General features: G+C 42.9%; 1 protein-coding gene across 1 annotated transcript in view; it reads left to right on the top strand.

Moving 5' to 3' along the window:
• cdh13 (cadherin 13, H-cadherin (heart)) overlaps positions 1-13,229 on the top strand; it is a 283,404-nt gene that overhangs the window by 259,364 nt on the left and 10,811 nt on the right. The window contains exons 13-14 of the mRNA XM_035155785.2: positions 8,265-8,498; positions 10,824-11,042. Of these exons, the coding sequence (XP_035011676.1) occupies positions 8,265-8,498; positions 10,824-11,042 (453 nt within the window). The remainder of the gene's footprint in view (positions 1-8,264; positions 8,499-10,823; positions 11,043-13,229) is intronic.

Here is a 13,229-nt window from a genome sequence, read left to right as displayed (position 1 = left end):
TTACTCTAGTATTTGTGTAATGTACAGCCTGTCATTCATCCTAAGTGTTTGACGGTGTAAATGAGGCCAAACCCCACATGAGAGAAATCTGAGAACAAGTCTAACAGACGTCTGACTGTGATTAATCAATATTTGAACAAGTTTCAAATCCCGAGGCAGGTCTCCCTGTGTGGAGTTTGCATGTTCTCCCTGTTTCTTAGACTTTATGTCGGTCTTTCACATCCTTGAAACAGAATTGTTAACTGACGACAATACAACTATGACGTTTGACTCAAAGGATAAAAGAAGCATCCCAGTGTGATCACATCCAGGCCTGGAAATAATGTGCACGCATTGTCTGGTGAATGGGTTTGAATGGAGTCGAATAACAGATTTAAGAAAGTATTACAAGAGTTGAAGTGAAATGGGGAAAATTGCAGTCAAGTATAGTGCAGACGTCCCTGTCAGAAAACAGCAGATTGCTCTCTGGGTTGGGGGTGAGTCGCTGCCCCAAGTGAAGGAGTGTTAGCATCTTGGGGTCTTGTTCACGATGGAGGGAAAGATGGAGCCAGAGATGGACAAACAGATCGGTGCTGCACCAGCAGTAATGTCGGCGTTGTATCGGACCGTTGAGCTGAGCCACAAGGCAAAACTTTCCATCAGCCACCTATCGTCATGAGCCCCGGGGGAGTGACCGAAAGAATGAGAATGTGGATATTAGCGGACAAAATGGGTTCGCTCCCCAGGGTGGCTGGACTCAACCGTAGAAATAAGATGAGGAGTGCAGACATGCGGAAGGAAGCTCAGAGTGGAGCCGCTACTCCTTCAGGTCAAAGGGGTCAGTTGAGGTGGTTCGAGGCATCTTTCCTCCTGGGTGCCTTCCACTGGAGTTGTTCTGAGCCTGCCCGACTGGGAGGAGACCCCAGGTTAGACCCAGAACTCGCTGGAGGGATAACATTTCCCAATCCGGCCTGAGAGAAGCCTTCGGATCCCCCAGGAGGAACAGGGAAAGCTGTCAAGAGGGACATCTGGAACACCCAGCAAAGCCTCCTGCCACTGCAACCCCGACCTCGGATAAGCATGAGAAAGAAAATGGATGAACTGAGGTATTTCTTGTTTCTACTGGGAGACCCAGTGAAGTGGCAGGTAAAAGATTTAGCTAGATTTAGGACTGAATTTTCCAGCATGGCAGACACTTCATAATAATCATATAAATTTACAAAATCACTTTGCTTCAAAGCTCCTTTTCTTCCTGCTCCCGTCTCCTCCCGCTCTCTCATTTTAGACTTTGCCTTCATTTATCTTTTCTCATTCTCCTCTATTACCTTGCTGAAGTCCACTTGTGAATTTGTCTTTCTGTCGGTTTAGCCGCAGCATGATGTATTGTGACATTTTCCACCGAGCCATTACTCACAGGCGAGCCCCCCCGCTCCTGGCTTCCTCCGGTCCCCTGCTTGTGGTTAATTCATTTCCTTCATCATCTACTTTTTATGTGGCTCAGGAAAATAATCATAGTAATAACAATGCAGAATATTTTTTGCCAAGGGCATCATCCACTGGTTGTTTGTACCTAAGCTGTCCTGGCATTTAATGATTATTCTAATGAGAAAAGGAAATGTAGCCCGATAAGAATGGTCATGTTTCAGCTTTGTCCTTGGTGACTCTACAAGTGGGCTTCCTTTCATTCCACTGGATTCACTGGTGGCCGGAGCGAGACTCATTTCACAGTGTGACAATCCAGCTCATGAGGAGACAGGGAAGCAACATTAAACCAAGTGTTCTGGTTCAAGATGAGTAATTCATTTCAAAGGAGTAAAATGAAATTGTGTAAAAAATAAATAATGAAGATGAACTAAAAAGGGGGAAAGGGTCATTTGACGCTATTTAAATCAAAGAAATGATCTTCACGTCTTTGGAATGTGGGAGGAAGCTGACGTACCTGGAGAAAACCCACGTAGACCAGAGGAGAGCATGCAAACTTCAACCAGAAAGACCCCGAACAAATCAGGATTCAAACCCTGAACCTTCTGGTTGTGTGGAGACAGTTCTATATGCGATCAGTCTTTATTACCCAGATTCCCAGTTTCAAAGCATTCATTATAAAATTAACAATCATAAATCTTGCAACAAAAAAAAAACACTGGCAAACTGAGAGTGGTGGCCCCTGGAACCTGGAAAAAGTTTTTCGGGAATCTAATTAGTTTCTGTTGATTGGAGAGCCGGTCAGAAGCAGGCGTACGATTGGGCCAAAGCTTTAGCAGCTGGAGCCAATCCTGCAATTGGGTTCCCACATCAACACTCCGAAGAAAAGATCCACTACAAGTTGGGCAGTAACTATGACTGCAACACACAGTATAAGAAAGTTGTCAAATGTAAAACTCAAAAATGAAAATTGAACCGGCTCTTACTTTACTCACATTAAACTTCACAGCTGCAACACGTTTGGCCCCGAGAGGCGAGACCAAGCACAAACCGATCATGGGTTTTATTCTCACCATAACGTGCACTGGCAGAAACCTTCACACTGCAAACTGCTGCTAGTCACAACCCAGGACTCTCATTCCAGTGGGAAGAGAAACGGCAGAAAGAAAATATTAAGTGATAACAACAGAAAGTGACAAGCAGACAGAAGGGAAGTATTAGCCTAAAGCCAAAGTGTTGGGAGCAAAGGTGTGTTTTGGTGGTGTGGTGGGCAGATACAGAGATATGACGAGAAAGCTGGTAAAGCTGTGGATTAGCACCGACAGCCCCGGGAGGCAATCAGTCTGCCTGCTCCTCTCATCTCTGGGCACACAGCAGAATAACAGGGCTGTCTTAGCTGCTTGCCAGGAGCTGGTGGGGGGGGGGTGTCAGGGAATAGCAGTGGACGATGGAGATGAAGCAGGAGGGCGACGCCTGGAGGTCGGAGGTTGGAGGGGATGAATCAGTCATGTTGAATATCCACATCTTGCATGAAACTAGTTTAATAGTGGTCAAATGTTATAATATTATGTATCTAATATATCATGAGTCCACATGTGTTTCTGTTTCCCCGCAGACATTATGCAAATCGCCACTTTAAAAGTTAAATTTAATGTTTCCTGTGATTCCGGCAACTGCTTTTTTCCAAATTTTTCTGAATTAAATTGGTGATCAAATGCAGTTCTGACTGAAATGTGTAAATAAAATACAAAAAAATACTTATGATTTTATCACCATCCGCAACAGTTAATGTTTAAATTAGCATGTGATTATTACTCGTAGGAATTACATTTTATACTTTTTTATTTTACCTGAACAGTTATTCAGTCATTCCCCACATTTGTGAGCTAATCTCGAGGCACAAACTTGATTCTAAAGCCTGTAGATGTTTGCAGGATGGAGACGTGACCTGCGGGTGAAGTCCAGACTTGTCTGAAAACGACTTGTGTTTCAGTGTATTTTGTTGTGTGTGAGTTTAGCTCCGCTGAACTTGCTCTGCTTCTTTTAACAACAAAGAGCGACTTTGATGGAGACAATCAAACCTCGTCTCACTCGTTAATCAGTGTAATTCCTGCTCCGAAGCCAATTCATCAGGATCAATCCCCACTTGAGCAAAGTCAATTTTAGCTTTAGACTGTTACATTTTTTTTTAGAGACAATAATGTATCATTAATGGGCTAATTTATTAAAAAAGAGTTCACTTAATAACACAAAAAGTTATTTAGCTTACGAAAGTTTGGAAACTTTGTGAGTGACTTAATTGTTGCAGCCTAATTAAAATAAATCCGATCAGTGTGGACAGAGCTGCAGAGCGAGATAGTGCCGGGATTTCCATCTTTGCTCATGTCAGTGTAACCTGTGAGCAAGATGCAAAATGTCAGAGCCTCAGAGGTGATTGGATAACTTCAGGTTTGACAGAACCTAATTTAACTCACAGGTACGTTGACATTAAGTTTTACATTACATTGCGAAGCCCAGGGTCAACGTCTGCTGAGGTGAGATAGACTAATAAAGACAGGGAGGCATGAATTGTGAAGGGAGATGTCGCTTGGAATAAATTCACAATATATGAACATAGTGCTTCAAACTTTTATATCCGCGAGCCGGTGACAGCTGTGGCCGGAGACGTTATGTTTTCAGATTGTCCACCTGTCCCATTCTTGACTCACCTCATTCCGTTTCTATTGAATTCCTTTAAACTCTTTATATTAAATAAGTCTGGACAGACATGAATGTAAACTGCACCTTGACTCGTTGGCAAAGGCGTTTGACTGCAAGGTGGTACGATGAGTCTTTTCCATTCATTATCTCATAGGGTGACGTTTTATTCAAAATGCAAACCTCCATTGAAACATGGGGGCAAAATGTTATATTGAAACTGTAATGACTTGTTTGAATTGATACAGAAACTGTTGGTAAAGACGAGACATTCGGTAGAAAACTATGGAAAAACCTCTGCGACTGGTTTTTTTCAAGGCAAAGAAGTGAACACGGCCCCAAAGCGGTGGAGGAAGCAAGCTGGTTTCAAAACCGTTCTTTTTATGTGTCCTCTTCTTCTTCTTTGACCTTTTTGCGTTGGTGGAGGTATAACTGTACTTTTGGTCTTGACAATCCAAGCCCCCTAGTGTTTAAATCTTGTTTTACATCAGTGTGGCAGATCATCTTTTTGGGGCATCGCAACAAATCCCACCATGTCCCTTCTTCCTTCAATATAATCTACTCTTTCATCTTCTTTTGAATGCCTCACATGCAGAGGTGTGTGGACACGCTGCAGCTGCAAACAGCCATTCAGGAACTCGCGGTGTGTTTAAATCTGAACCTTCGTGACAAAGCGGTGTGAAGCAGAGGACAACAGACAAGCCCCATTGCTGATGATGTCACCGGCGCGATGCAACGGAGATAAGGAGGCGTAGGAGAAGAAGAAAGGAGCGGACAAACAGAGTGATTAGTTGTGGGGAGTCTTCGTTTAGGAAGACAAACAGCTTCATTTAAAGCTGCTGAAGGACCGAGGCGGCCTCTCTCTCGCTCTCTCTCTCTCTCTCTCTCTCTCTCTCCCTCTCTCTCTCCTCTCCCTCTCTCTCTCTCCCTCTCTCTCTCCCTCTCTCTCTCTCTCTCTCTCTCTCTCTCTCTCTCTCTCTCTCTCTCTCTCCCTCTCCCTCTCTCTCCCTCTCCCTCTCCCTCTCTCTCTCTCTCAGACGCGGGATCCAAACCCTGTCCTCGCTCCCTCTGTCTCGTGTCTGGAGTGATAATAGATTATCCAGGGTCTCGCCTGAAGAGCCACTGTCGTTGATTTGCTTTTGAACATATTTTCTGCCTGCGTTTGCTGAAGCTGTTCCTCTCTGCTCTTGATTTGCAGCTGATATCGTCACAGCTCGACTCATCCACAATATGTACAAGCTGTTTTCCACTTTTGTTTAGTTTTTTTTTTTAATTCCTTGACAGCAGTCATTTCATTTCAAAATGGTTACGCAGAAGAAATGCCAAACTTGCCACCATTACATTTGATTTCTTCCCATCTCTCTCTGCTGATGGTTTTACTGCCGGGAGTGAAATGAATGTTTTGAGCCTCAGAAACAAACTGAATCTTCGTGGTTATCGGCTGCACACTGTCAACAGCTGTAGATGTGATTTCTCTGCAGACATCATCAGGGAATTTTGAGGTGAAAATGTTTTGTCTGAAACCGTAACGTCACCGATTGTTTCGTGGTTGCTAGTTGAAAGCCAGAGGACACTGCACTCCCGCCTACACCTGTAGCCAGCACCCATTGGACGCTCCTGGCTGTCCATCACAGGGTGTCCACGCCCCCAATGCATGTCGTGATTTATTGTCTAATTTACTCTAAATGTGACCATAATTTTCAAAGTGAACATCACACTGTATTGAAGAAGACTTGAAACTAGCAATAGAGAACAAAAAACTCCTTTGGAAAAATGTTTACTGGTGTTATAATTACAGTGAGAAGACTTCTTTTTGCAATCGGCAAGAAACCATTAGAGAGGGTAACTGTGTGTGTGTGTTGTGGATGGAAACAGTCGTGTGGAGATGAGGAATTTCTCCATCTCAAGTATTTTCAGGTGTATTTGACATTTCTATTATTCAGCCTGGGATGTTTTTTTTTCAAGGTAAGCAGTCGCTGCACAGTCACAGAGAGGAGACGTGCATTGTGTGTGTGTGTGTGTGTGGGGGTGCAGTAAATGTTTACTGCAGGACATCTGAAGAAAAGGCATAATGCTGAACTTGCACTTGTGCTCTGGTCTCTGATCCTATTGGTTGCAAGAGTTAATGCATTGCTACACAATATGATGTCAGTTTCTGACTTCATAATGCCTCAGACCTTTACAGAACCTGTTGTGTTTTGGGTTTGCAGGACCCAAGAAGCAGACCAACAGTATAGAATCGATGATGGAATATTTAATTTAAGAACATGGAAGCGGAAGGGAATCCTGAGGGAGCAGCAAAGAGACTTCAAACACTAAAGGATGCAGGGATAATTAAACTTAGGTGTGAAACTTGAGGACAGGTGCAGAAAATGACAGGAGCAGGAAAAGTAGAAACCAGAAAACACAATAAGAGAGACAAGGAAAGAAGCTTCAAAGTAAACCAGGAAGCAACAAATCCAAAATGCAAACAGAGATATAAATCCAAACACACAAAACCAAAGTCCAAACACAAAGACCACAACCCATCAATTAGAATATATGTACAAGGAACATTCACCACCCATATATTGTGAATTATTACAAGAGACATCTTCCTTCACAATGCATGCCTCCCTTTTCCAAACTCATTTTCTTTTCTTATTTTGTAGTATTAAAAGTAAAAGTATATTGTTTAAAATGATAAAGTACTAACCAGACCAATATGTACAGTATATGTACAAAAACAGTCAATTCTTACATCTTTTTCTTATCACTAACTTGCTGTAAACTGCAGTACAACAACAATACTTGTTCCTATGTCGTCTTTCCACTTTCTGCCTGTGACCTGCAGTTATAGCGTCTTTCAGAGAACCGTACATGCATTAATTCCGTGTGTGCAGTAAATAAAAGACCCATTGTTGAAAAACGATTCGCTCCCATTATCAGAGTCGTACAAAACATTTTGTAGATGAAAAGACTCTGGCCCAAACTGCCTGTTATGAAACTGGAATATATTCATCTCTCCAAAGTCGTGAGTCATATTTTACCTTTAACACATGCTGGACCTTTGTGTTTGTCTTAGAAAGTTTTGTCCTGAGCCAAACTTTCATTGAAGGATGTATTTCAGACTTGACTGGGTTTCATTCCAGTGTCTTGACATGTATTACACATACTGTATATCTTGACTTGTCCCCCCGCTCCCCTGCCATGAACTGCAATATTAGTTTATTCTCTTCTTGAAAAGGTGGACACCCATTTTCCAATTACAGATCTTGTCTTTAGGTGTTAATTGCTGAGTGACCTCCGGAGCTCTTGTGGATGTTGTGTAGGGTTTTTCTTTTCTTTTTTTTTTTTTGTTAATAACATCTAATCGCACTGAAACAGAGAGCAGCAGCCTAATAGAGAAGAGAGCCGAGCTGCTTTTTAACCCATTATCCTTCAATGAGGTGTAATCTCATGCAAACACGCAGGCGGCCGCGTGCCAAGTCACAACGAGCCGCTGTGATTCACATTCAGGACGTTGAAATGACACAAGGTTTTGGTTTTTCGTTTGGTTTAATTTAGAACGAATCGGTAGAAAAGAGCAGGAGGGACCTTGTAGAGTTTATCAGCATTTCGGTTTGAAAGCATCGGGTCTTCACCTCGGAGCATTTCGACATCGCAGGATGGAAATTATTTAAACCAGAAAACCATGTTTTACTGCAGCCATTTTCTTTTATTGATACTGTAGTTTTTATAACTGTACATAAGGATGGACGACATAATAGCTCTGCAAGAGTGAAGCTTCTTTATCGTCCCCTGGTGGCTGCCTGCAGTATAAACCCTGCCTGCTCCATGTTAATTGATTGGACATGCGCCAAAGGAAAAAGTCCCAGCACAAATCAAATTAATTTTGCCTGAAGATGGTTTCTGTCATTTGCGGTGGTTCTTATCACAGTGATGTTTGCTCAAGTGCTCATTTTCCCTAAGTTTGGTTTCGGTTAATTATTTGATGCAATAAAAAACACGACAAAAAGACAGAGTGCCTGTATTACGCAGACTCTTGCTGAGGTCATTGGAGCAATATGGCGGCGCTTGTATCAGCTCACACAATTATGGTCGTCCGGGTTCACAGTGGCGTGAATCAGCTTTTCCCTTTTTACCTGTTGTAATATTTGTACAATGTCTGTTTTGTGTGTTCTTAGGAAATCCTCCAGCCACAGGTACCGGCACATTGATCATCTACCTGGAAGACTACAATGACAACGCCCCCTACGTGATCCCGTCGGAAGCACAAGTATGTGAAGACACCCACGATATGAACGTGGCCATAGTCGGGGGATGGGACAAGGACCTTCCCCCCAATGGAGCACCCTTCAAGATAGAGCTGGGGAAACAGCCGGGTCTGGATAAAACATGGAAAGTTACCAGAGTCAACTGTGAGTATTTTACCCTTTAAAAAGAGTTAAAAGCTCTTTAACTGGGCTGAACTGGGCCGTTTTAGTGGGGTTTTAATAACAGGCATGTTTTATTTATCTTTTTCTGCCCTGTTATTATTCCCTCATTGCTTTTCTGCATCTCCCTCCAGGGAATGAAGGGATACAAATAAATGAAAAAAGAACGATTTGTGCAGGTTGAGAGAAAGCTGTCAAAGCACAAAAGAACATTTCTGCTCCAGAAGGATCAGTTCACCGGAATCCAGTTTTTATTTCCTGTCGCACGGTGTTAATATGAATACAGAGCGGAGCCGCCGTAACTCATACTCACATGATGAGGATGAAGTGTAAAATGAAGGAGGGAGGGAGGACAGAGAAACAGACGGACAGCCAAGACATTGATTTGGGGGGGTTTCATGACCGACAGCGCTGGCTGTGTGTGTTTGAGTGACAGAGCAGACCTAGAACCTGCCTAGAGGTATTAGCTGTGACTGACAGCGGGAGAGGGAGGTACAGACACTCCTCAATCACCAGCACTGGAAGAGACAGATAGAGCGAGCGGAGAAGGAGCCGGCTCCCACGGAGCTGGACTGCCGCTGTGCCCGGCCCAGCTGTTTGTGTAAAAGCAGGAGAGATGGTGGTTACGGCTCAATAGCACATCTCGTTATAATAAAAACAGTTTTTTGCATTGATGCATGTTCAACAAGTGGTTTCAGTAATAATAAGTGGTTCCTCGAATACAAGAGGATACAATTAATTGTAATTTGTTTGAAAGAGAAATCCCACTTTCAGTCACAGAGTTATTCATAAACATTCACATGTAACTTCATGTTTTGACAATTTAAAGTGGGAACGTGATGAAGTTAAGTCGAGAAACATTATTAATGGTGTTGCTGCAACACATTGGAGTCAGAGAGCGATTTTGATGAATATACAAAAATGGTCCAAATCTCCAAATCATCCAAAATTCATCCAGAATCTGAAAGTGAATCCATTTAAGCTGCAGGGTGGTGAATTAATAACTTTCAACTACAATTAGCAGCAGTGTAAAATAAGTTTAAGCTCAATGATTTGATGTTTTTTTTTACCCAAATTCATCTTGAGAGTAGTTTTTAAACCGTCTGGTTTTGACTTGTACTTTTGACTCTTTATCAAAGCCCCGTGATTGTCTCATCTTTTGTACCTCAACTCAAACTCACCAATCAGTTTAACATTGCTCATGGAGAAAAAAAATGAACCAGGCATTTACTTCTGGAAGATTGAACAAAATAATGACTTTCGCTCTGCAGCTCTGTGGCTCTGACTGTCAGCAGATCTGAAAGCAAATGAACGTCTACAGCAGGAGTCTCAAACACTGTCGTCAACCACCATCAAAACACCACATGAGGGAATATCCTGAGAAACAATAGTGTTCAACCCTCTGATGGAATAACTGGAATCTAGCAGTGAGCCCCGAAGCTGTTCACTGCACTAAAAACACTGTACTTTGCTTTAATGTGTCACAGTTACCTTTCTCTGTGTATCCTCGTCTGAAATTATAAAATGCATAACACAAGACATTAGTATTTCTGTTTGAAATAGAATCTATCGAATAGAAACTGCATCTCTGACCTTGTTTCAGAGAATTTCACCTAATGTAAGGTTCTATGTTAAAGCACCTTTATGAACAGAGTCCTTTTACCGTTTTAGTTAAATACAAGTGACGTTAATGACGATGCTGTTCTGTTTGAGTACAGAGCTGTAATTAATGTGATTAGTATCCCCAGTGTTTACCTACTTTCTCATGGCTGCTGGGAGAAAATGGCTTTTCCTGCCTTTTTAAAACCCACTGATGAGTCAGTGAGATGGGTCTGATTTATTCAAAGTGAAGCCTCTGCATTTACCAAGTTTTTACTGTGGCTCACAGTTGCTTTGTGACAATGCTTTGGGTGCACAGTGTGAAATATGAATTCTGTAATTGAACGCAAACCTGAAAGTCACGTAACCCGGAGGTAACAGCCCCGGCGGGCGGGCTGAAAGTGCAGCTTTGCATATTGTGGCACAATTTAACGTGAAGTGGCTCCAGTCTTTTCTCTTGAGTCTCGTAAGGAATTTTAAAAAACGTGATGCAACAAAATGCAACTATCTTATGCAACTTGAGAGGTGCCAATTTGGAATGGCATTGCACCCAGTTACTTGAGGCATAAAGCATTTGTCTTGTATTTCACATATTTGGTTCTGCTTTGCAAAACAGGCGGCTGTTAAAGCAGAGTAAGTGGACACTTCATGCAAAGTGACCAATCCGCTCTGTTAAAGCATTATTTTTCTCCTTCTGTTTGTCTCCGACAGCCACACACTCCCAAATCGTGCTTTTGCGCAGTCTGAAGAAAGCCAACTACCAGCTTCCGTTGCTCATCACCGACTCAGGGGTCCCCCCTTTGTCCAACAGCACAGAGGTCAAAGTTCAGGTGTGCGTCTGTAAGAAGAACAAGATGCACTGCAGCTCGGCCCACTCCCACCGCCACAGCCTCGTGGTGCTGCTCGCGACACTCCTGCTCACCCTACTCTGTAAGTACCATCACTACCACGAGACCCAGAACTGCAGGGGGATATTAGTTCATCAATCTGAATGTTCTTTAACAGTCTTATTTACATTTAAATTGTACATACTAGCTCTTAAATACATTCAGGTAGGTCTGAAATATGTTAATGTCCATGTGATGTTACTTTTGCTGCTTTAACCTTAGTTCTCTGTTGAAGTTCTTTGTCAAAGATACAGATATTAACACGCTCCAGTAAAACTACAACCCTTAAAGATTAATGTCTCTACCTGTGGTTTGAGAGATAACATGACATATTGACAGTTATTCTCTAAGATTACCACATTATGTTCAAATATGGGGAAGTGTAAGTATTTCTGGGACTTTGATATTTCTCAAATTTCATTCATTATGGTCTCGACAAGGTCTTAAAAAGTCTTAAATCCCAGTTTTTGAGAATAGAGAGACAAAAGCCAGATTCTACAGGCTTTTAGGATAAAGTGCAGTGAATATACAAATGCCTGTGTGATACACTGGTTGCCACCTTTGCAGGCACCTAAAAAGTTTGTCTGTTGCATTTCACATCTCCATATTCTTCTGCCACCGGGCCTGCAGCACTCACCAGGAAGTTCAACTTGAATTTACTCTGAATATCTCTAATAAGTCATTAAAAGCAACATAAATAATTCAACGCAAACATAATAAAGGGCATTATTAATAGGTTTGAGGCTCGTAGATCCAGTTCACCTGTCTGAGTTTGTTCTTTATAGTCAGGTTCAATGTGCAGAGCAAGCAGAGTGCCGCAGGAGGGAGGAGGAGCGAGTGAAGGAATTAAAGAAGAAGAAGAGGAGGAGGACGGGTAGAGAAAGACAAGGGTGGGGAAAGAAATTACAGGAAAGGAAATGACAGGAAAGAAAAGGAAAGGAAAGGAAACAACTGGAAAGGAAAGGAAAAGGATAATTATTTCGGGCCCGAATGTAGTCCATTCTTTCTCAATTTGTGTTTGACTGTGAAATGTCCACTGATCATCAGAAAAGTCTCAGTCGTGTTTCTCTCCAGCTCTTTCCTCTCTTTCTTTGTCTCGCTCTATTGATCATAAAGTCTCTTTCCTGCCTCTCTCTTGTCCCGTAGATTACTCCCACTTGCATATCTTCTTCCCGTCTCTCATCCCTCAGCCCTCTCTGCCACTGTTTTTCCTTCCCCGCACCACTTCTCTTGCTCTTTTGCTTTCTCTCCATTTAGCAATCAACCACACTCTCCCCATAATCCTTTTGCTTACAGGCAGAATCTCCGCATCTCATCTTCTCATTTTCCCTCGGTATCTGCGAATCACAGCATCTAGCATGACCCATTGATCTTCCTCTGGGTGTGGATCAATCTATCTGTTGAAGCGTATCTCTTCTCGGGGCGCTCACTCACAGCGGATGCCTGCGCTGCTGTGCACTGGGAGGCTTTGTTTGAGGCTGCGCCTTGAAGGACTCATCGTGGCGTTCTCTCATTACGCAGTTAGAGCACTAAGTTATACCTGCAACTTCTGTTGAAACTCTAGATTCACAGGACACAAAGTATTAAATTAAACTGACAATGCGTGGCAAGCAGCAGTAGGAGAGCGGCACACTCCAACGCTGATAGACCATTAGTCGCGGCTTCGCTGCAACACACTAATCACGAGTGTAAGCTGATGCTGCGTCAGCGTTCGCGGGCGAGCAGCCACCTCTCGGAAAGTTTTATGGCAGTGAGCCTGAGAGTTCCCAGCTGGAACAGTCAGTCAGATTTTCACACTCTCCACTTTTAGAAAGATTTTGTTATCTGCCATTGCCATGGTAGCGGCCGTAGTGTCGGTAGTAGAAAGCATGTTAATTGGCTGACATGCCGAGATGACACGAGCAGAGTTTCATCCGCAGATATCCTTCCGCTGAATGACAGGAGCATTCATTACTCCGCTGTAAACAGTGCAGAGATAGACAGTTGCATTCATTGAGCAAATAGCTGCTGCAGAGTCTGAGGTTACCTGGTCCTGAGCCCAAATACACCATAAACCAGTGAGTGAGAGTGAAGCACATGTGACAGTGAGACAGGAAACTGGTGTGGGTGTGTGTTCCTGTACCATTTTAAGCATAGACCCTAGTGAGGACATTTTTTGAAAGTGAGGACATTCTTAACCGGTACTAACTTTTTCAATGGGCTGTTTGAGGGTTAAGACTTGGTTTTGGGG

Source organism: Hippoglossus stenolepis, chromosome 5 (assembly GCF_022539355.2).
Source record: "Hippoglossus stenolepis isolate QCI-W04-F060 chromosome 5, HSTE1.2, whole genome shotgun sequence".
NCBI classification, from domain to species: Eukaryota; Metazoa; Chordata; class Actinopteri; order Pleuronectiformes; family Pleuronectidae; genus Hippoglossus; species Hippoglossus stenolepis.
Note: the sequence above shows the minus strand (reverse complement) of the source record. Positions and strands in the feature narration are given on the sequence as shown.